General features: G+C 44.9%; 2 protein-coding genes across 11 annotated transcripts in view; one reads left to right on the top strand and one right to left on the bottom strand.

Moving 5' to 3' along the window:
* LOC116421002 overlaps positions 1–2186 on the top strand; it is a 4766-nt gene extending 2580 nt beyond the window's left edge. Inside the window, exon 4 of the mRNA XM_031949317.1 lies at positions 2104–2186. The gene's annotated coding sequence lies outside the window, so the exon portion shown is untranslated. The remainder of the gene's footprint in view (positions 1–2103) is intronic.
* Positions 2187–2351: 165 nt separating this feature from the next.
* DLGAP4 (DLG associated protein 4) overlaps positions 2352–24690 on the bottom strand; it is a 222315-nt gene continuing 199976 nt past the window's right edge. For 7 of the 10 annotated variants that reach the window (XM_031953955.1, XM_031953962.1, XM_031953961.1 and 4 more), the window contains 5 exons: positions 20502–20590; positions 19407–19819; positions 6933–7024; positions 4486–4638; positions 2352–2641 (listed from right to left, as the gene is read on the bottom strand). In XM_031953955.1, coding sequence (XP_031809815.1) covers positions 2423–2641; positions 4486–4638; positions 6933–7024; positions 19407–19819; positions 20502–20590 — 966 coding nt within the window. In that variant the 3' untranslated portion in view covers positions 2352–2422. Of the gene's footprint in view, positions 2655–4410; positions 4639–6932; positions 7025–19406; positions 19820–20501; positions 20591–20859; positions 20940–24690 lie in introns of all 10 variants that reach the window. The other 3 variants (XM_031953956.1, XM_031953957.1, XM_031953958.1) reach the window with 3 other exon arrangements.

Below are 24690 nucleotides of genomic sequence, written 5' to 3'. Positions count from 1 at the left end.
TCGGAAGCAGTGGGAGGAACAGAAGCCAGCACTTCTCACATACTCCCAGCGGAGGGTTCTAGTCGCAGGGAGATCCCTGAACTCACCACGGCCTCTCAAGTGGTTTCCTCTGAAGACCTGGCCAAAGAGCTCCCCCTGACTAGATGTGAAATCTGCAAGAGCCCAGTTTCCTTGGGTTCTTAGCCCAGGAAAGCAGCACAGGCTGCGGGGTGCTGAGGAATACGGCAGCAGCCACCTCCGCTATCTGGTAAATCGGCCAAAAGAGAAATCCCTTTGGAATCTGTCAGCCCTGGGTGCCTTTTGGCAGATGGGCTCTAAAGGGCCGTTTCTTCTTAACAGACAATCCATCCTCAGTGCAGGGCAGGCCAGGCTTAGCAGGCACCCAGAGCGAGAAGTCCCAAGAAAGCTTCCCTACAAAAGGATGGAAACTGCAGTTGTCCAGCCAGGCAATGCTCACCCTGTTCCGTTTATCCGGACTTTGGTGTCTTTGGCCAGAGACGAGCCTTTACGGCCCAAGGCCAGGCCAGGCCAGCTCAGAGCACCCACCAGCCCCTGGCCCAGCTCCTGGTTTCAGGGAATTACTGGGTAACCCTCCCTCCAAACCCCTCCGCTCCCCAAAAACAGCCACAAGGTCAGTCGTACACGTGACCCTATTTATTCTCACAACATGCCTGTGAGGTAGGGAGGGGCGGGGACTGTCCCCATTGTACAGAGGAGGAAATTGAGGCACACAGAGGTCATGTGACTTGCCCAGTCACAGAAAGTGGCAGAGCTGGGGTTTGGAACCCAGGCCTCCTGACTCCTTCCAGTGCTCACTCCGTGGGACGAGGCCCCCACTGAGAAGCCTGCAATGCCATATAGACATATACACAGTATACAGCATTCGCGGGGGGAGGAGGGGCACCGAGTGCACACGGTCTCCAGATTCCCAAACTCCTGGGCTGGCTTTTTGTTTCGTTTTTTCCGGACAAGAGCCCAGGGGTCTGTTTGAGTCCCGGTGATTCAGCGCCGCTGCCATGAGGGGCTTCAAAGTTAGAAAACCTGAAATGGGAAGGGTCCGCCTGTCTGCCTGCCCCTCCCTCCCCCCGAGGCACGGGCTACAAAGGGGAAAAGCTAACACCAGGGGATGGATTTTTACACTCACTCTTACACACGCCTAGATATTGTACATGTAAAAATAGATGCTCTTCATACACCCATGTCCCACTTGGTGCCTTGAGGCCTCCTGTGCACGTGTGTATGGGGGCGCACATGCGTGTGTCTATGTGCGCAAAATGTACCACTCCTATGGGGAGGGGAGGGGGTCTATGTGCATATGTACACACACGTCCGCAACCAGGCGCGACAGGAGCCCCAGCTGTCCCTCCCCGCTGGGGGCTCCGCCTGTCCGGGATACCTGTGGCTGGCTCGTGCACACCCACCGTCAGCACTCCCCCTTGCCTGCATTAGCTTCCTTTGCCAAGGAAGGGGAGGGTCAAAGAAGGGGGCGGTACATTCTTTAGCCTCCCAACAAGCTGGGCCTGGCCTTTGGGGAGGGTTCCTAGGATGGAGAACTGAGGGATCAAGGAGGTCCGATCCATTCTCTCTACCTCTTATGGGTTGGGCACTTGAGGCCCAGAGGTGAGAAGGACTTATTTGAAGTCACAAAAGTAATAAGCATCAGAGCTGAGATTTGAACCCAGGTCCACTGATTCCAAATCTAATGCTCTTTCCGCTCCACCATGCTCTCTGCACTCAGGACGAACTTTGTTCCTGCTTTCTGCTCCTGGAAAGCCACTTCCCATTAACCAGAGGGCCATGGGTCGGGCCTGGGGCAGGGCCCCCCGGTGTACCCATTCGTCCCCTCAGCCCTGCCCCTTCCTTCCCAGCCTGATGGTAAGAGAGGGAGGCTTGGCCCTGGTCAGGACACCGACTGCCTGCAAGGCAGGAGCCCTTTTAACCTTGGGGAGGTGCTGGGGGTGGAGGCCAAAAACAAAGACCCAGGGATGAGGGGAGGGAAGGGTGGGAAGAGAGATGGGCGTGCCAGGGGCAATAGTGGCTGCTCAGGATTCTTGTTCTGTAGCTTGTAAATAAAACTAATCATTTCTCATGAAACACAAACAGGTAAAAAGATCCACAGTCTGGAGCATGGGAGCTGCGGGAGTCTGTCTGTCCAGTCCATGTGGCAATGCTGCCCTCAGCAAGAGAAGACGGTCCTGTGGTTTGCTTGTCTGTTCCAAATCTTCGTCACTGAAAGCTGGGAAGAAGGGGAAGAGGAAAAAAAAAGCCAAATTCGAGCCCTTTCATTAATTGGTAATTTTTGTTTTAAAGTTGGCTCCGGTGTCTCTAGACTGAATAATCACACTGAAGGGTGGGAGTATTTCATTTGCTCTTTAATGATTTAAAAATTGCTTGTGTTCCTTCCCTTTTCCGTTTCGTTGGCTCAAAGTCGGGTCTGGGCCTCCGGGACATAGATCTCAATGCTGTCCGCGCTCTCTGTCGCGGAGTTCTGCCGCACTGACGCGGCTCTCTTGGCGGCCAGGAGACGCTTTCGGGCTTCCTGGCGCTGCCTGTCCCCAGAGTCCGAGGCCTTGTCCCGGTTCAGAGCTGTTCGAGACTTGGCCGGCTTCTTTGGCACAGGAGGGGGAGGTTTCTTCTCTTCCTTTAGATCGAGACAGTAAGGAGATAAAAGAGCAACATAAAGACGGCCGTCATGTGGGCCCCACACCGGCCCTTCCCTGCCCTTTTCCTCCCCTCCTCCCCCAACCCCGTGGCGTCCACCCAACTGGTGGCTGGGCCACAAGCAACAGACACAATTAGCACAGGATGCAGGAGGGGAGGACGACGGCTGGGGGCAGTACCAAGTGCTTCCATAGGGTGCCAAATGGGGGCTCCCCTGGATTCCTCTCAGAACAAAGCAGCAGATCTAGAACCTCAAAGGACCCTTAAAAATCCAGAGTCCAATACTCCCATTTTAAAGGTGAGCACAGAGGTCTAGATCACAGAGGTAATTTGCCCAGGGTCAAGTGGCCGAGCCGAGATCTCAATCATGGTCCTCTGATTGCAAATCTAGGGCTCATTTCCCTGTATCCTCGTGACCTTTTGAGGCACTGATGTATTCTACCGGCCAATGTTTTGTTTATTATTTTTCCATTAGCATTCATTAACGGAGGCAGCATGGCTGTGACTAGAGAGTCACTTTTACAGTCAAGAAGGTCTGAGTTCAGCTCTCCCCTTCCTCTGACATCATGGGGCCACAGGCAAGTCACTTAACCCTCCTGGGGTCTGTGGACAGATCTCAAGGGGGAGACAGTGTCTATGAACTTGGAGGATAGGGAAAATAATTATACTTTTATCTTGACTAATCTTTGATTTTCTTTGCAAATGTGTGTGTATTTTACATAATGATAAATATTTATCTAGCACTTACTATGTGCCAGACACTATGGTACAACTATTATCTTATTTAATTCTCACAACCACCTTGGGAGGAGGATCCCCATCCTGCAGATGAAAAACTGAGGCAAACAAAGGTGAAGTGACTTGCCCAGAGTCACAGAGCTAGAAAGTATCTGAGGCTCAGGTCTTCCCAACACTAGGCCTTGCATCCTATCCACCATGCCACCTAGCTGCCTTTTATATCATGGAAACCTTTCCATGTCAAAAACAATTAAGAACCCCGTTCTAAGACTATAAATTGCCGATGCAATGCTGATCTGCATCAGGAGAGGAAGATTCTACCCTGAGAATCTCCCAAACAGATCTAGACTGCCTTCTTCCTGTAAAAATCATGAATGACATTAGCTTAGAAGTTTCTTTTTTGTCTTTATCTTTGCCAAGTTTGGGAGATTCAAGATCATATTTACTTCACAGAAGGAATTAATAATCTTTTATCATTCTTTGCAGTTGGAAATGATTTTTATAATGCAGGAAATACTAATTCTTTGAAGATTTGGTAGAAATCACTTTTGAATCTATCAGTTCTCAGTACTTTTTTTGCAGAGCAACTCTAACTGGTCTGATTTCTCCCTAAAAGGAGAAATCTATTTACAGGACTAGATTACTCACTTACTTTGCTAATTCGCAACCTTCTCAATTTTATGAAGTAGGAAACAGAGGCCAACAAGTCCAGAGATCACACAGCAAGTGGGATCAGAGTTGGGATTTGAACATAGGTTTCTCAAATCACCAAACAGGGCTCTAGCAACCCTATGGTGCTGCCGCCACCGTCTCAAGGTTGGGATTGTCCGTGCATGGTACTGTAACAGTCAAGACAGCACAAATCACAAAGGAAGCCACAAGACAGAGCTTTGGGATGAGATGGATGGGATGGGATGAGATGGCAGGAGAAGCATGGATTCCAGGAACAGAAATGGGTCTGCGTGGTCCTAGCTTAGAGACACATCGAGAACCGAGCCGAGCTGCACTGACCGATGGTAGAAAGTGTTATTTCCGACTAGGTCACAGCCCCTGGATTTCAGCCCCTCGGCAGTGCTCCATGCTCACCTTCTTCTCAGGAGGGTCCGCCAGCTGCCAGCTGTTTGCTTTAAGGTGGTATAACTCATCAAACTTCATACTGATGTCTTCAATGGACAACTGCAACAGGTCCCAAAACCCAGCCAAATCCTGGGCTGTGGGCCTGGGGTTGGAGTCAGGGTTCTACAAGGGCAAAGAAAGAGAAAGACTCAGTGGCTATACTCCCCCTTCTCCTTTGGGGAATCATGTCCAGACGGGAACAAAAATGTTTTTTTTTTGTTCATTCCTTCATTCATTCATCACCACACCAACAAACTGTTCAAGCATCAGAAAGGCCATTCCTTATCCTCAATCAAGAATCTGCTCTGTGACTTCAGCCTAAGCTGCAGTGGAGAGGATAATACTGGAAACTTTATGACTATATTCTCTTCTTTGCTCAAGTTTGTCCAAACTGGTATCTTGTTTGACCTTTAGTCAACAACAGCATTTTTCTGATAGTCTATCTCCAAGTTTCTTAAAATAGTGGGTGATGACCCCATTTGGGTTTCATAACTGAAAGTAGGAGTTGCAAAATTATGATTTATTATCTGTAAATGTTTGATTTGTATACCTATTTTATATCATGTAAAAATTTCTCAGGTGAAAAAGGGCATAAGTGGAAAAAGTTTAAGAAGCCTTGTTCTATCTCATACTATACATTCCCAAAGCCCATCTCACACAGTAGGAAAGCAGCTTAAGGGGAAGAGAGGCAGGCTGCAGAAGTATGGGAATGGGGGCTGAGGTATGAGAGAATCATTCTATGACTGCACCAATCATTCCCCAACTCTTGAGCATTCAAGCAAATGGCATCACAGGATCAGAGAGTTAAGAGATGGAAGGGACGGACCTCAGAGAATCATCTAGTATTCATCTATTTTCCAGATGAGGAAACTAAAGTACAGTGATATCCTGTGACTTGCCAAGGCCCTACAGTAGGGCAAGTTGGTGGAGTCTGTATTTATAACCCAGTCACATCTGAACCCCAAATTTCATATTCTTTCCATTTATCAGGGAAATAATAATCCTTGTGTCCTACCTCTCAAGGTTATTGGGAAAATTCAAGGAGGGAGAAAATTGTTGTGATGATGTTTCATCAATGATAAAAATATAATGAACAAAGGATCATAATTTATTTCATAATGATTTTAAAAATGTTTTTTCACCAACCTGGTTAATTCCATCAATATAGGAAGCTATAATGATAAATAACTCCTCCTGTTCAATGTAGATCTGGCACCTACAGGTGCCAAGAACTAGAAATTGAACCCTTATTTTCCTGACTTTATAAGCTTTCTATCTGCCTTTCAATATAGATCTTAATATTCTTAACAATAGTTATTTTTATTGTTCTCCAGAAGGTACTGCTCATGCTGTCTGGCTACTAGGAGCTCAGAAAATCTGTATGAGGAAAACAAAGAAAACAAAAGCCAGATGTAGCATATTTGGCTCTCTAATCATTATTTGGCACTAACCATTATTGTGAGTATTTCAAGTATCATTAATAATAGTGAGAATGATATTATTTCCTCCTGTTTATATTGTAGCATTTAGGAAATGTTATCACATCTACTGTCTCACTGGATCCTCATTACACTCTTGCCAGGCAGGGCCGGGTTCATTAGCTCTATTTTTTAGCATGGATAGGCCCAGAAAGGGAAGATCTGCCCGCCCCTGGTTATGCATGTGTCACAGGGACAGAACCAAGACTAACGTCCAACTGAACTCACAGTTTAGGAGCTGTTAAAGCTGAAAACTCCACTTACTCTTTTGGGACAGCCTGTATGCTGTCACCATCTGTTCATCTCCTTTTTTAAGGGGGTGTCTTAAGAGTCTTTTTTGGATTCATCCTCCCAGTGACTCCTTTCAGCCTTCTGCCCTTTTCCTTGCCCCTAATCTTAGACTAATCTTACAGATTCCAGAGCTCCTCTCACTGCCCCCCACCTGGGCTTGGTGCTTAGAATCAGCCCGGGGTCATCAGGACACAGTCACTAACAAAGTGAGGACTGCCATTTGGGCAGTGGTATTTCACTGCAAGAACACATTCCCTTGTGGGTAAGAGACTTCAGTCCTCCTCTAAGGCCCCTCCTCCCCTTTTTGGGATGTTTGTGGTATTAGAAAGCTCACTGGCTCGAAGTGGGCCAGACTTCTTCCTCTGACATAAGACAAGTTTTACTCTTCCCTTTCCCCCTCCCACCCCAAACTCATGGTTCTGGAATGGGTGAGTCATTTTAAAGATCCAGGACTTGTTGCTGACATTTCTTTTCCTCAGAGAAGAAAGTGAGATCCTGCAGTCGTCACCCAAAGAACAGCCTTGTTCTGGCAGCAAGCTAGCTGGAGGAACTTGTTATGGATGGAGCCAGATCCCTGTTCCAACCCCGTCACCCCCCGACTCAAGCCAAGTGGCAGCTTCTAGGGCCACTAAGGGAACTCAGACTCACCAAGTTTTGGTCACAAAGACCCCGGAACTGCTGGAATTTCTGAGACATCAATAGTTGGGCACTACCAACAGCACTGAGGACTTTCCCTAAGACTGAGGAGAGAGAACAAAGGTTGGTCCAGATCACAACTAGTCAATCTCAGAGAAGGCTTAAAAGGACACACTGTCATAAGTAGTTGTTATTATTCATAACAACTTATCATTTATAGTTTTTACATTTGCAAAACACATTGTCCATAATCTCTTAACATATGAGATTTCATCCCTGTTTGGATAAAGACATTGTGGGAAGAGGCCACGTTGCCTTGTCTAGTACCACCTAGCTTCTAAGTGCTAGAATAGTTAAATCCAGATCTTCTGGGCTAGAGTCTAATCCTTCTCAATTACGGACCCTGCCCACTGCCTCCATGATGTCAACAATTCAGCTCAGCCCTCCCACGAAAGGAAGGCAAGGCTGTCACCTATTGTTCCAAAGCTGCCTCTTTAGCAGCTTAGCACAAACACAGACACAGAAACAGAAAAATCTGCTCCAAACCTCCCACTCTGTTGGTGGCAATGCCAGGGACAATGACAGTGGTAAGAAAGCCCTCATTACCTATACCATGAACTTTAAAAGGTTTCCCAAATGCTTTGCCCCCATAACCCTAAGGAGAGAGATTGTTAAAACATTATTATCTCCTTTTACAGAGTATAGGATGATTTAGAACTAGAAAGGAACTTTAGAGTGCAATCCTCTTCACACTTTTAATAGGTGGAAAATAAAGTCCAGAGAAGAGCTTGTTCCACAGATAACCTCAAGCAACAGAGACAGAATGGGGACAATGAGGCTTTGGGAGGGGGGGCAAGTGACTTAATCCAAAGTCAGATGGAAAATTGGTTAGCTCGAAAATCTTAGAAAAACATGAATAGATTTGTACAAAATAATGAAGAGCATAATGAACAGAACCAAGAGAATGATGTATACGTAATAGCAATATCGTTTTAAGAACAACTTTGGGTGAATAAGTAATTTTGGCTGTAATAAATAACCAAATTAACTCAAAAGGACATATGAAGGAAGATGCTATTCTTTATCCAAAGAAAGAACTGATAAACAGGAGTACATAAAAAATGATTTTTACATTTATGTGCATATTTATGTCTAATGGTAGCCATCTCCAGTGTGGGTGGGGTGGAAAGAGGGAAAAAGGAAAAAAATGAATTTGTATTTTCAAGTATAATTATCTTTTTAAAAAATTACACTGTTATGAAAATGCTTGTTTTATTCCACAAATTAAAAATAAAGAAAACATAAAAAGAATTGGTTAGTACCCAAGGTCTCTTGGCTCTTAGAACCTGGAGTTCTTTGCATATTTTCCATTCTCCTTCCCAACATAGAGGCAGAGAAGGACAAGGGCAGAATGCTGTGGTAATGGGGGCTGACAGTAAAAAAGGGAAGGTACTTCCAGAAATGACCGATAGACACCCTCTAAAGACCTCAAATAAAACAACTTTTTAAAAAATGGTCTAATCATATGAATCCCATTGATTTTCTGGTACATGTTTGGCAGTATAAAACAACAAACAGATTCAGACTTTAAAAATCTTTAGTACAGCTCCTTCCATTTAAGAGATAAACAAATGACCCAGGAAATAATGGTCATACAGGCAGAAAGAGTCGGCCTGGAATTTTTACTTCAAATCCATCATTTAAAAAACTTTATTGTACTGCCTCATTTGACATTTATCAAACATTCTTAATGTCCTTTCTTTTTCTTCTTGTTCTCTTTTTTTTTTTTTTTTTTTTGCGAGGCAATTGGGATTAAGTGACTTGACTAAGATAACTCAGCTAGTAAATGTCAGGAATCTGAGGCTGGTTTTGAACTCAGCTCCTCAAGATTACAGGGCCAGTGTCCTATCTACTGTGCCCCCTAGCTGCCCCTTAATACCAGCCAACTTCCTCCCTCCTCTCCTCTAGTCCCCCAAATCCAGGTAAGGATTAATTTCCAGGGAAAATGCTGTTCTCCATGTCCCTATTTGAGACTGAGGGTACTTAGAATAAATGAAATGCTTTTCTTTTCCACCTCTCTTTCCAAAGGTTGACTCGACCCACTCACTTACCAAAACCATTCCACTAAGACCATTCCACTGACCTCCCAAAAAAGGAGGGTAGGGCAGTATAACTGGTCAGTTATTATTCATCAACTCCTATATGCCAGGCACTTGGTTTTAAGTGCTGGGCAAAGCCCTGGGATGCCAGGGAGAAGCAATGAGTAGAATCTTGGCTATCACAAACTCACTGTATGACCTTAAGACAAATAACTTCTCTCTCTTATGGGGAACAGAAGAGAATCCTGAGTAAATGGAAAACATGGGCTTCATGTTTCTACCTTCTTGGTAATTCCTTTCTTTGTTCTTAAATTATCTTGGACGACTTAAGCTTTATGATCAGGGTGCAAAAGGAAGCTATTTAACATTCCGTCAAGGATGGATGACCAAGCTGTATTGCACTTCCTAGTTATATCCTAAACATATGCTGAACATTTATTTATTATTGACATTACTAATAAATATTAATATAATTAATACAACATAACAACAACTACATAATTGTTAATTATCTTTTTATTGATTTCCCCCCCACTGCACTCGTTTTGTTATTGTTGTGTTAAGTTTTGAATATACACCTTTCCACTACAAACAGTGGTAACTAAGATGAAAAAAAGGGGGGAAAAGTTCAGCAAAATGAACCACGTCTGCAACATTCCATCTTCATTTCCCCACCTCTGCAAGAAAGTGGTAGAGGTACTAACCAGCATTTCAAGGTCCCATATACAGCCCATTCTTAGCCATTTCAGAACATTCTAATTCCATCCATCTTCCCTAAAAGCTCCAGGGGCCCTTCTCCAGGACACAGACTCTACTAATAGCTAACAGTGCAGTCTTTCCCTTCTCTAGGCCTCAGTTTCCTAATCCAATTGGCCTTGGTGGTCCCAGTGCTTGCCCATTCAACTTTAACACCTATTTCTGTGAGAAAGAGCCAATATTCTAGGCTGGAGAGTGTAACTTCTGTACAAGCCTTGGCAGCTGGTTTTCATTCAACAAATATGTGCAGAGCACTTTTCACAGTGGTTTAAGAGGCTGAACAAAAAACACCACAGACAGAACAAAATGAGCGAGGAAGAGCCTGGATCAAAAGCTAGTAAACCTGGGTACTAGATCCCCTTCTCTCGGGACTCGGTTTCTCCTCTGTAAAACAAGCAAATTGTACTGGACGGTCTCTGAGATTCCTTTCACTCCTGGAGCCTGCAAACTACATCTCCAAGACTAATAATATTTATAGTAGCAGAGAAATACAATTCTAGCCCAGTATCCCTTTCTCTCTCAGAGAAGAGCCAAGCTTCTGGACCCAAATTCCTGATTCCCCCCCTCCTGGAATTCAGCAGAGGGAGATTCCAAAACAGCACTTTTGAGGAGGCCTTCTGTGTCTGTGCTGCACTCAGAGGAGGAAGAGAGAAAAAGAGACAGTCAGTCAGGCCTAACTGACTCCTGAGCATCTATAATGTCACTTATGGGGAACATGGGCTCCTCTCCTTCCCCTCCAGCCCTCTCCATACAACTTGCTAAAGTGATACTCCTCAAGTGCAGGTCTGACCATGTCCCTCCCTTGTTCAAGAAGCTTCAGCGGCTCCCTGTTTCCTCTGGGATAAAATACTAAGTTCTCATTTTGGCATCTAAAGCCCTTCACAGTAGGGCTCCTGCCTTCCTTTCCAAGCGGTTTCCACCTTACTTCCTTGGAGCGCCACGGAAGTACCACTTTCCGCCTAAGTGGCCTTTTTGCTGTCACCTGTGGACACATGACATTCCATCTCCCTTCTGGAATGTCTGCTCTCTTTCCCTTAACCTACTGGAAGCTTCTTCAAAGCTCAGCACAAACACTACCTCTTGTTCCAGGTCTTTCCTAACACTCCTGCCCCTTTCCCTCCCTATCAAACTAAAAGAGCCTCCAGTACTCAGAAATCATAGCATCACCTCAGGAAGGACAAATATCAATCATCATCTTACCTCGCCTTAAACATTGATTGGGCATCGACTCAAACTGAGACCTGTTAAAGACCTTAGCTCAAAAAGGCCCAAGTCTCCCATTGCATCCGGGACCGTCCCCAGCTGTCCTGATCTCTATTGGCCACCAGACCCAGAGGGCTCTGGAGGAGAAACTGAGGCAGGGGACCCTGCCTGGCCAGGCCTCCCTTAAATCCACTTCACGTGCACGTCATGGCATCCCCTCCCTGATGTCATGGTGTTTTTTGAGAAGGAAGGACAAACAACACTCTACTTAATGTATATACATTCTTCTCCTATGAGGGCAGGAATCGGTCTGTGTCCCCAGTGCCCTGCACAAAGCGGGTACTTAATGAGTGGTTACTGACTGCTTGGGCAGGAGAGAATTAATGGGTCCCAGGGATTCCACAGAATGTCCCAAACTGGATGGAATGAAGAGGCAATCTCCGTACCAAGAGCTCTAACAGATGAGCTGCTTCTCCTAATGGTGGGGACCTCACACCAACTCCCAAGGGGGATCTGCTCACCCCAGTATTTCAGTCTCACTATTGGGAAACAGTTTCTTCTATCAAGCCAAGAAGCTGCCTTCCAGTAACCTGACCTATATGGCATCTAGTTCTACTTTTGTAGTCAAGTAAAACTGGCTCAATTCCTCTTTCCGGAGACAGTTCTTTCTATATCAAATCAGGGACTCTCTCCCCAGGGGAGATCATCAGTTCCTTTAAGAGATCAACTTTTCAGAGTTCCTTTAAGAGATCATTTTTTTAGGGAGTAAGATAGCAGTGAATGTTCTCCCTGAAAAACTGCAATCAAGGAAGTCTCAATCCAAAAGAGGCTTTCTGATGCAGACCAGTTTAATTCAACATATTAAGAGACTACTGTGTACAAAACACCATGCTTGATTAAAGAGCAGCCCTGAGTCATATTATAGCTCCCAGAACATGATATCATGAGTCAGAATGACAAAATAGATAAATGGGCACTTGGGTTTGGGATCAGATGGATGTAGGGCTCAGGTTCTAGCTTGTGTGATATTGGGCAAATCATGTGATCTCTCTGTTGCAGGTGAACTGGAGACAATCTGCATTTGGTAGAAGGAGTTTCTGCACTGGGAGTTCTAGACACCAATTATACCACAGGCTGGCATGCAGAAATAAATAAACAAAATAAAAAGAGCCTTCAAGGCTTTAAGTACTGAGATGGATGCAGCAGATTGAAAACGACTTCCAATCAGAAGAACTTAGTTCAGATCCTGTTCTCAGATGCTGTAAACTGAGGGAGCTGCATTTGAGGGTGTCTCAGGTCACTGTCCACCTCTGAGTCTATGATCCCAGATTTGAAGAGCATTTACTTTTAGAAGTACTATAAGAGGTGTGTGTACAAGTTCTGCTACTGAGTTGCCCAAAGTCAAACAGCTACTGAATACTAAAGCAGGATATGAACTCGAAGTATCTGATTCTCAGAGAAATGCCTCTCCTCTCTCAGTCAAAGCCAGTCATAGAAAGCTTTATGTCAAAGGTTTATACCCTCTAACATTCATTCAAAATTTCAGAAATTAGTCACCCACTCCCTAATTGACTCATCAGTAATTTCTGCTGTTCCTCAGAATTACAGAATCTCAGAGGCAATCTCCTCCCATCTATATCTTGAAGAGAGATTTTCTTCATACAACAACTATCTTTGAATAAATACCTCCAGGAAGAGGAACTCACTGCCTCTAGACTCAGACCATTCAAATTCTCAATAGTTCTAATTGTTAGAAAGGTTTCCCTTATAGGCAATCTAAATCTAAATCCTCCTCATAACACTTCTACACAGAAGTCAGTTTGGCCCCTTGGGACAAGCTAATCAAGTCCTTTTCACAAGTTGGCCCTTCAAATATCAGAAGACAGTTACCCAATCTCTTTTTATGTATGGACTGCTTCCACAAAGAACAATTACAGGGGAGTAAAGAACAGGAGAGCTAAAGTTGTTCTAATTATTGCTAAAATCTACCAAGGGCTGATCTATTGAATTGATTATCAGAAGCTCTTTATAGTACTGACCATGTTCTTTTCAGGGAAGCAGCTGTGGTATAGAGGAAACCTGATTTCCAGGTTAGTGTTCTTTGACTAGCTTTATGATCTTAAGTAAATCATTTTCTATCCATTCTTTAAAGAAAAGATTTTTATTATTATGAATTTGACAAACATTTTTAAAAAGAATATTTCCTTATGCTTTTTAAACATAATAGGTTACTTCCATATAATAGTATAACATAAATATATGTTTATATTGTATTATATAAGTCTAATTACATACTGTAATACTATATAAATACATTTAATATAGACATATATTAAACTTAATGTCCCAGTTCTAATCCTGTCTGTCTGTGCTATACTTCCTTCTATTCTTTTCTGTACATTTTACATGTTTTGTTGCGGTGCTTTTCTTTATTTAAGGCATCCCATCATTACCTCTCTCTAGTTCCTCCATCACTTTTTCCCCTTCTTCTTTGTGGGAAATAATGATAGCCAAGCACAAACCTAAACATCTGCTGTATATCAATATATTCAGGTCTCCTTCTGCACCACTAACCATCACCTTCTTCTTACAAGACTTCTAACTCATTCTAAGCCCAACTTGGATGCTATCTCCATCAGCAGCCTTTTCTGATTCCTAGGCTCTCTACCTGCCAAGGTGAGGAACTTGTTTTCTAACTCTCTAAAACGATTATTGTATAATACTGTATATTACCAGTTACACATAATTGGGATAACTTCTCTCCTTCGAGACTGGGAATACTATGAAGGCAGGAATGTCTCTTTATCTAAATTTGGCATCTCCCGTAATGTCTGCCTCCTCAAATCTGGTCTCAGACACATACTAGCTATGTAACCCTGAACAAGTCACTTTATCCTGTTTGTCTCAGTTCCTAATCTGTAACATGAGCTGGAGAAGGAAGTAATCATTCCAATATCTCTGCTGAGAAAACCCCAAACAAGATCATGAAGAGTTGGATACAACTGAAAAATGAGTGAGCAACAGCACCTAATGCCTGGAATAGTGCTCTGTAAATAGTAAGCACTTAATACTTAACTGCTGAATTTCCAACCATCTCCTAGCTGATGACAATGGACACATCAGATTTGATCCAACAAGCATTTATGAAAGAGCACTGGGCTCTGGTGTCCAAGAGGTGCAGTTTAAATCTGACCTCTCTCACTAAGTGTGTAAATATAGGTAAATTTACATCATCTTGCAGGGTTTCAGTTTCCCAATCTGTAAAATGACTTTGAGATTAGAGGAACTCTCAAATTCCAGCTCTAAACATGAAGTTTTAGTAAAAGCCCATACTGTGATCCAGGCACTGCATTCTGCCCTGTGGAATCAGAAACAAAAATGAGAGGGACATTCTGCTATCATAGGAGTAAAAAAATTCCTTTCTGAAATACCATGCCCTAAAACTTTTGTATAATCTTTTTGTGGAAGAGTCTGGAAAATAGGTTGTCAGAGCTGAAGCATCAAGCAGAATCAATTCAAGTAACAGCTGGGTTGAAGCATCTCATTCTATACCTAAATTCTTTGTGTTAAGACACACACACACAGATCTTTTGAGGGGAAGTGTTGGAAAGGCCCTGATGTGGACTGTGTCCCCCTTTGGGGGGGGGGGGTAAGGGTGCTCCTGACGCTCCAATCCTGGGAGGGGCACACCCTTCCCGGACAACTCCCAGATAAGTAATCTCATTCAATTTTGAATTGAATGAATTGAAAATCAGTCTCTCAGATTCATCCAGAGATTGGCTCAGGGCCAAAGATCAAAGAAGCCCCAGACCTCAGAAGGCTAATAAAAAGCAACTCTGACACCCCAATCTTTGCTAAATGCCCTTCTGGACTTAGCCCACTGATGAAGATATTTTCTTCTCAATGTAAACTCATCTTTGCAAAATTATCCTAACAGGATTCTTTGCCCACTAAGCAAGCTGCTTTCTTAGTGTAAATGAATTCATTCTTTGCCACAAACCTCATGCCAGTATTCATTGGGGTTTGTGAATTCTTTCACAAAACCTGTGCAACTAGCCAAGGGGATCCCATTGCTATTAGGGGATCTTTTATCCTCAATTCTTGTACCTCATCATATACACATATATGTACATATACATCTTCTTAACAACTTCTTAGAAATTTGTCCTCAAGAGACCATGGAATCCAAACTACTGAGACTCCTGGTAGGGAAAAAACATCTGCATAACAAAGGCTACCCACCCCCAGAGTGGATGAACTACCTTGGGAGGTAGCTCCCAACTGGAGGCCTGGCAGGGATGTAACAGAGGGTATTTTCATCTAGATGTGGTTTGGCGTCCTCAGAGGGTCCCTGTAAACTCTGAATTTTGGTAACTAAGTATTTATGTATAGAGAGCATTGTTTTTGGGCTTAGACAAGAGTATATTGAACCTGATCTCTACCCTCAGTGGCTTGTAGGGAACTAGGAGAGCACAACTAAATGAAATAAAAATTAGAACAATGTAGAAAGACAACTTAAATGCTAGGAAAAGAGAGAGGTCACACTGTTGCTTATGTTTAATGGGAGCTCTTTGTGTCTAAGAGCAGAGAGATGAGCCCTGGCTATCAGAAGGTACTATCCCTTTCTGGGGCCTGTGCTCTAGAAATTAAGTGGGTCCTGGGGGTAGCCCTGGATTGATTGAAGCAGGACCAGAGTGAGGGAACTCAGAGGAGTCTGCAGAATATTTGCTTGAAGGGGCCTTAATAACAATCTCCAAAGACAGGATACATATTCCTGAAGAATTCAAACCATTAGTTTTTGGTATCTACTCAATGTAACAAAGGAGATTGAGATCCCACAACTGGGGAAAACTGAGGCACTGGGAAAGGAAAAAGTGGCTAGACATTAGGACTCTGCCCAATCATCGAATGACATTTATAAAGTATCTATTATGGAGATACGAAGAGAGAGATGGGGGACTTTGGTTATGGAATGTGGCAACTGTTGTCAGACATGGTTGATGTAGAATGGTTAGGTTTTTTAAAAACTTATTTAGTGTTTTATTTTTACTCAGTTACACGTAAAAACAATTTTTAACATTTTTTTTTTTAAACTGACTTCCAAATTCTCTTGCAGACTCCCTCTCTATCTCCTTCATTGAGAAGGCAAGCAATTCAATATGGACTATACACATGTAATCATGCAAAACAAGTTATAAAAGAAAACACAGACCCTTCCCCCAAAAATAAACCCCTCAAGAAAAAGAGAAAAAATTTAAAAGGGTTCTTCAGCTTCAATTTGTATTCAGACACTATCAGTTTTTACTCTGGGGATGGACAGCATTTTTCATGATAAGTCCTTCAGAATTGCCTTGGATCCTTGCATTGCTGAGGACAGCTAAGTCATTCACAGTTGATCATGTTACAACACTGCTATTACTTTGTACACAGTACATCTCGTTTCGCATCAGCTCATGGAAATCTTTCCAGGTTTTTCTGAGAGAACTGTGCTCATCATTTCTTAGAACACAAAAGTATTCCATCATAATCACATAACAATTTACTCAACCACAGAATGGTTAGTTTTTCTGGACTGTTTTCCTGCCTCTTTCTTTTGTAATTCTAGTAATGAGGAATAGCTCTAGCTGGATAGGTTGGGGGAGGAAATATTCAGAAATAAATGTGATGTAAAAAAGACATTAAAAATAGGATTAAATTAATCCCCCAATATGTAAACTTTACTTTTCGAGAGATTTGCCCAACTCTGCTCCAAAGATGACTTCATCAAAGAAGGCCTTCCTCTATGTGGAGCCCACATAGACCCAACTCTGGACCAGTGGCCTAAATCTGCTGGAGGTCTGCACAAGGAAACAACACAAATCTACTGTCCTGAAATAGGATGTGAGAAGCATGGCTCAGCCTGTCAGACCAGACCCTCCCATCTAGAGTATCGCATTTAGATCTGGGTCTATGTTTTTAGAAGGACACATTGGAATGCATTCACAAAAGGATGATGAATGAGCTGGAAATCAGGCCATGTGGGAACTGGAGTTATGGGGGATGGAGGAGCTGCTTTCATTCTTGAAGACAAGATTTCAGTGGGTCATGACAATGGGCTTCAAATATGTGAAGGGGATGATGAGGTGGTGATGAATCAACCAACATTTATTTTGCACCTCCTAAATGCCAGGCACTTTGTTAAGTCATCGGGAAGAGGGATTAAATTTAATCAGATTGGTCCTGGGGGGAGAAATAGAGGAGAAAGCAGTGTCTCTGAATTCAGAGGATTTGGGTTCAAATTCTGTCTCTGATGCCTACTACCTATGTGACCTTCGGTAAGACACAATGTCCCCAAGCCTCAGTTTCCTCCTCTGTAAAATGGTATATGTGTGAACTAGATGGCCTCAGTTCTGGGACAGCTCTATGATTCTTTTAAGTGAAAGGGAGACAAATTTCTACCAACTCTGAGAAGAAGCTAAATGATAGAAGGAACAGACAGAGTAAGAGTAGAGCCAGTGTTCAGTCCAGGAAGACCTGGTTCGACAACCTCCCCTCTAACATCCACTGACTGTGTGACTCAGTTCAATTCAAAACCTCTCTGTGCTTTGATCCCTGAGGGTTCAAAAATAAGCACTCTCCCCTGCTTCTCCTCAGCCCCATGCAGCATGAATTAGACTAAAAGGTAACAGGAGGGCAAAGGTTCTGATAAAGGCCTCATTTCCAAAATATATAGAGAATTGACTCTAATTTATAAGAAATCAAACCATTTTCCAATTGATAAATGGTCAAAGGATATGACCAGACAATTCTCAGATGAAGAAATTGAAACTATTTCTAGCCATATGAAAAACTGCAAGTCTTATTAATCAGAGAAATGCAAATCAAGACAATTCTGAGATACCACTAGACACCTGTCAGACTGGCTAGAATGACAGGGAAAGATAACACGGAATGTTGGAGGGGATGTGGGAAAACAGGGACACTGATACATTGTTGGTGGAATTATGAATACATCCAGCCATTCTGGAGAGCAATTTGGAACTATGCTCAAAAAGTTATCAAACTGTGCATACCCTTTGATCCAGCAGTGTCTCTACTGGGCTATACCCCAAAGAGATCTTAAAGAAGGGAAAGGTGCCCACATGTGCAAATATGTTTGTGGCAGCCCTCTTTGTAGTAGCTAGAAAATGGAAACTGAGTGGATGCCCATCAATTGGAGAATGACTGAATAAATTGTGATATATGAATGTTGTGGAATATTATTGTTCTGTAAGAAATGACCAGCAGGATGATTTCAGAAAGGCCTGGAGAGACTTACATGAACTGATGCTGAGTGAAACGAGGAGGGCCAGATCTTTATATATTTCAACAACAATACTATATGATGATCAATTCTGATGGATGTGGCCCAATTCAACAATGAGATGAACCAAATCAGTTCCAATGGAGCAGTAATGAACTGAACCAGCTACACCCAGCGAAAGAACTCTGGGAGATGACTATGAACCACTACATAGAATTCCTAATCCCTCTATTTATGCCCACCTGCATTTTTGATTTCCTTCACAGGCTAATTGTACACTATTTCAGAGTTCAACTCTTTATACAGCAAATTAACTCTTTGGACATGTATGATTATTTTGCATTTAACTTATACCTTAACACATTTAACATGTATTGGTCAACCTGCCATCTGGGGGGGTGGAGGGGAAGGAGGGGAAAAATTGGAACAAAAGGATTTGCAATTGTCAATGCTGAAAAATTACCCATGCATATATCTTGTAAATAAAAAGCTATTTAAAAAAAAAAGGTAACTGGAGGGGCAGCTAGGTGGCACGGTGGATAGAGCACCAGCCCTGAAGTCAGGAGGACCTTAATTCAAATCTGACCTCAGATACTTAACACCTCCTAGATGTGTGACCCTGGGCAAGTCACTTAACCCAAATTGCCTCAGCAAAAACAAACAAACAAAAAGGGTAACTGGGAAATATTTTTTAAAATAAATAAAATACAATCGAACACAGATAATATAATGTGGCTTTCTAAGCCAATATACAGTCCTTAGGTATAGTTTAGGTGGCCCCGGTTTCTAAGTTTGACAGTTCCCCAGGATTATTAAGCTGTAAAACGGGTGCCAACTTCACTGTACAGAAGTTTGTTTCCCAGGAGAGCTCCTTCTCTACCAATGAGAGCCCAAGTCCACCCCGTATCCTTGTTATCCCTGGGAGGAGGAATTCCTAACCATCAGACTGCTCCAGCAACAGAGCAGGCAGCCCAGAGGCAGGGAAGCTGCTCCTTCCTCGCAGACTTTGGGAGATTTCTAGCTGTCTGCTGGAGCCCCTTCTGAAGGGGACTCGCTGGGACCTAGCTATAACTCTGGGCCGATGGTCCCATGACTACTGCCCACGGCCCGCCGTCCCCAGGCGCCCTGCCCATCGTTCCTTCTTACCTTCTTCAGAGAGATTGTTCTCTTTGGCCTCCTTGTCCATCTGACAGCACCATCCTTCTAACCTTTCTGTCTCTGCCTGAAGCAGCTTCAGGAACCAGTAGCCATCCCTCCGGCAGGCCCCGGGTGGGGAAGGCTCCAGGGGAGAGCTGGAGGTTGTCTCCAGCCAGGGATCGGGCGGGGGGAGCGAGGAAGGCTCGAGGGCCGGGTCAGTGTTGTCTCCATAGGAGAGGTTGCGCTTGATCTGGGAGGCCTTGGCAGAGGGCCGGGGGCTGGCATCGATGTTGATGGAGTTGTGGTGCGGCGGGCAGTCGGACAGGCTCCTCTCGGAGGACTTGCAGCTGGAGTCGTTGGCCTCCTGTGTGTCTGAGTCAGTGTCCCGCTTGGAGGACATGCTGTGAGGCGCGCCGCTGTACCTAGGGGGACGGCGGCCTGTCAGAGCAGGCCCCCGCCGGGCCGCACGGCCCGTGTCTCGCCACACCCAGCACACACATCGGGGAGACAAAGGATGCACCACTCCATCATGCCCGCAGCTGGGCCCCGCAGCCCCTCCTCCCGGCCCCCCGCCGCATTCTCTGCGTAGCCCCTGCCTGCCCTGTGCGCGCGCACACACACACACAGACACACAGTTATAAGGTTGCCTGCGTACTGCGATAGGCCATGACACCAGAACGACGGCGCCTCTGCCCTAAGCTCTCGCAACGTCTGCTTTCGCCTTACAGAGCAGAGGCTCAATTCTGGCAGCACACGGTCACGGGGAAGCTTTCATGGGACCACCGAGCGCCCGCTGCCTGCCCCTGCCCCAAAGCCCAGTCTAGTTATCATCAATGTGGGAAGGAGAGACACGGGTTAGAGCCAATGGTAAGTGCAGCTTAAGGGTAGAGGAGGAAGAGGAGGGAGGGAGGAAGAAGGAAACAAGGCAGGAAAGAGGTCAAGGTTAAAGGGGGAAATGGAGGGGGAAGAGGAGGAAGAGATTCAGAAGGGGACAAAGATAAAAAAGGAGGGAGAGCAAGAGGAGGGAGAGGAAGCAGAATGAGAAAGAAGGGGGGAAAGGGGGGAGGAAGGGGAAGAAGCCGCCGCCGCCTCTCTCTGACTTACCGCCACTCGTCCTCTACCTGTACCCCGATGGACTGGAATTTGGTAGCGGGAGGTGGCTCTTCCTTTGGCACTGGCTGAATGCAGTCAACCTTATTGAACGACAACAAAAAAAAAAAAAAAATACACAAACAGAAACAAAAAAAAAAAAAAAATAAAACAAAAACACAAGAACTTGCAGCTGGAATTCACATTAGTAGAACACAAAAAAAGGTCCGTGCAGACGGACAGACAGACGAACGCAGAGACAGGCATGCGGACGTTGCACGCTGGCGTACAGGCTGAGCAGGGAAGCCGGGCACCGCTCATACCACACGGGCGGGGGGAGGGTGGCAAAGGGAGTGTTACTGGCTGTCCCTACTCTGAAGAGGGAGGCATCAGATCGATGGCTTTGGGTCCGCTGTCCTCGGGGAGTTGGAAACCGTTCCTTCTAGTCCTCTCCTTTATACACATCAGAGAGAAGAAGAAAAAGACACACACGTACACACACGCACGCACGCACACACACACAGAGCCACGGTGGTTATGCTGGGCCGCGGGAGCCGCCGGATGGGGAAGCTCCCGGCTCCCCCCAGGCAGGACCCCGCAGGGAGGACCGCGGAGCCAGCCTGGACGGTCCAGCGTGGAATGAGTCAGCCCAGAAGAGTTCTCACAGCCCCCACTGAGCAAGAGTCCCTCGAAAATCTCTGGGGAGAATTAGGAGTGAAAAATGGCAGGTGAAAACAAGTTACTTTCCGTTGGAAAACTCCAAGGACACCTGCACTGCATCTGCTAGGGGCCCAGGATGGGGGGGTATGGGAGAAACCACATCTCTGAGGAACAAGCAGTGTCTCTTCTTTCTGTTTTTTCCCCAGGCAAAAATGTGAAACTCATGCCCAAAGGCACGGTAAGTCTGGGAAGAGCAGGCTTTCTATCTGCTCAGGGCAAGCCAGAGGGTCCCCAAGACTACAACCCTGCTATTGCAAGGGTTTCAGGAGGAGGGAGAGGTCAGCCCCAGGAGCAGTGGTGAGACTCCAGTCACTGGGAGCTTCTCTAGTAGCTTCCTGCTGGAGCATGGGCCCAATTACGGTAGTGAGTCCTTGCCTCAGCATCCAGGTTAGGGAAGGGGAAAGGGACTCACTCCGACCTCAAAAGGTCTAGGATAAAGCTTTCAAAACCGTCCTTCACTCGAGACTAAACCAGGGAACTTTAGACCTGGAAGGGACTTTAAGAGACAGCCCAAGCATTTGGAATCTCTTGTTACTGCTCTGTTGTTTTAGCTGTGCCTAACTCTGTGTGTGATCCCACTTGGGTGTTCTTGGCAAAGATATTAGCCATTTGCCATTTCCTTCTCCAGCTCATTTCACGGAAGAGGAATTGAGGAAAACAGGATTTAGATGAATTGTTGCAGCCAGCAAGTATCTGAATTCAGGTCTCCGACTTCAGGCCTGCTCTTATCCATTGTGCCACCTGGCTGTCCCCCCAAATTTTACAGAGGAAAAAAGGGAAAATGGCTTGTGCTCAAAGCCCCTAGGTGGCAGGTGACAGGATTCAAAGCCTGGTGCTCTGACTCCAAAATCAGTGCTTTGTGCTCCCTTTCACCCTGCTTCAAAGCTCCACACACAGGGCACTTCTAGGCTACCCCTTCAGGTCACTGCACCTTTGTGGGCCATTCCTACCCTGAGGCAGGAAAGGAAGGAGGGAGCTAAGTGCTCCAGGAGAATATGGGAACAGACCTATCTGCCATCGATGAAGTCCGCCAGCATCTAGGCCCAGGTAGGAGGTGACATGTCTGAGAACGAGACCTGTCTTAAGAATTTAGTTTCCTTTGCCCCGGGTCAATACTTGGGAATTCTTTCATTTATCATCTCCCGGAATCTATAGAAAGAACTTCTAGATTCCATTTATCTAATTATAGAATCTCAGTGCTAGAAGGGACCTCTTCTAGAGAACTTGTACCTGGCAGAGTGGACCTGCCACATCTCTGCCCAGAAGCCACGGCCTGTTACGCTTCCCGGAAGTTCCTGTGTTAGGAAGTTGAGCTGAGACCCATATCCTTGCAACTTCCAGCCACTGGTCCTACTGAGCTCAGGGACCAAGCAGAGAAAGACTAATCTCTCTTGCCACATGGCAGCCTTTCAGATGCATCATTCTTTCTACTCCCAGCTGGAGTCCTCATGGGACACACCCTCCTAATCACAGCTGGTCTGTCGGCAGCCCAGGGAGACAGGACCCTCCCCCATCCCCACCTGTTTTAGGCTTTCACCACCTCTCAACTGGACATTTCCAACATCTTGAGGCTCAGGTCACATCCTTTCCCATTCTCAGATTCTTTCACATCGACCCAAGTAAGATCTTAGAATCCAAGAATAGATCGAAGAATCCTTAGAGGTCATCTAGTCTTGGTCAGAGACAAGAAGGGCAGTGTCCTAGGTCATACAGCCACATAGCTAGCGAGTGGTAGAACTATGTCAAGAACCCAAATTTCAAAAGGGCTGAAAAATACTAATAACTTATATCACATTATAGTAGGAGTCTGGAAACCTGAGTTCTAATCCTACCATTAAATAATTACGTGCATGAAATAATTCCCTTTTTCTCTCTGGGCCTCAGTTTTCCCATGTGCAAAATGAGAGAATTGAACCCCACACCATGATCTCTCAAATCTCTTTTGATTTTTAAAAATTAATGATTTTCCATTTTAATTAATAATAATTAAAATTATTAATGATATCTACTCTCATTTGCTGCTTTGTCATGGGTGAAATTGCTCATTTTTAAAGGTTCACTCTTTAAGTGGTTTTATTTAATAAAGCAAGGCAAAGATTCTGGGCCCCAAACTCAGAGAGGCAGGAAATAAAGAGTGTGAGAAGAGCAGTGTATCTGAAAAAGTTGCCTTTATGAGATAGATCTAGTCCTCCAATGGCTGAAGCCTTGATAAATAAGACATGCTGAATGGAACCCCTACAGACTGACATCTTTAAGGTCTGTCTTGTTTAACTTGTCAGTACTTTATGCCCTGTATTACTCCTAAATGAAAAGATAGGCTTCTCAGAGGTCTTCTAAGTCCAACCTCTTTTCCAACCAGAAAAAAAGCCATTCTAACTGATAGCTGTTTAAATTCCATTTGAATACTTCCAATGACAGGGCACTCTCTACCTTTATTATTAGGATGGCTTTATAAAGCTGGAATCTGCACCCCACTAAGTCTCTGCATTTGTTCCCTTCTCCCCATCATGTTAAAAATCTCAAACTGGAATCATTGCCCCTCACACCTCTCACTCCCCCCAATCCTCTAAGACAACATCAAATAGGTCTGTTTCCTTGCCTATAATAGGAATTTTGAGCTTAAGCCAGAGACCTCCAGAGCTGATCTGGATGAGTCCAAGAACCCTTATTGTGATTATCTTTCATTCTTGTCCACCAGAGGAACCTACTCAACACCCCAGTAGGTTTATCAGTGAGTCAGGCAGGCAGGCAGGGCTTCCTGAAGGACTCATTCCCCACCCTAACCCACCCTCCACCTTCTAGAGTCCTTGACTCGCTTCCCAGGTGTAGTAAAGTACTTTTCAGGTGCAGCTTTTGGGGAAAAAAAGCAAGGTAAGGAGAAGAATATTCAAGGATTCATTGGGGATGAGCACTGACTGATTACCTGCTGCGAGCATAGCAAGGGCCACATTTTGGGGCCAGAGCCCTCTCTAACCATGCTCTCTGCTTCCAGGGCGGACTTGTAGCCTGAGGGCTTTAGTCATTGAGTAACAGCAGAAAGGTCTCATCCCAGTAACTGGCTGTCCAGCTTCTTCCCCTTTGGTCTTTAGCCACCTTTTAACTTTGGTGATCCTTTCCACACAATCTAGCCCCATTCTAAATGTTGGTTTCAAATCAATTCTGTTGAATTATGAGTCAAAGCAAAGTTTTATCCTACTCGCTGACAAAGGACAGAATGGTACAAAGCTCTGAGAGTCTGAGGCTTGACCTCAGGAGGAACATGCCCATGAGATGCTGTCCATTCTCCCAATAGTTCAAGGCTGATGCCCCCCCCCCCCCCCCAGACTCGGGGCAGCAGGGTCAGTGGTTGTGGCTCCCGGATTGGAGCCCAATCCCAGCTCTCCACCCATCTCCCGTCCCTTAATCCCATTCCCTTTCCACCTGCCCAGCAGGGAAAGGAGCTTCTGGTAGAGACAGTGAGAAAGAGCACAGCAAGCAGCTTCAT

The sequence above is a fragment of the Sarcophilus harrisii genome, chromosome 2 (genome assembly GCF_902635505.1).
Source record: "Sarcophilus harrisii chromosome 2, mSarHar1.11, whole genome shotgun sequence".
NCBI lineage: Eukaryota > Metazoa > Chordata > Mammalia > Dasyuromorphia > Dasyuridae > Sarcophilus > Sarcophilus harrisii.
Note: the sequence above shows the minus strand (reverse complement) of the source record. Positions and strands in the feature narration are given on the sequence as shown.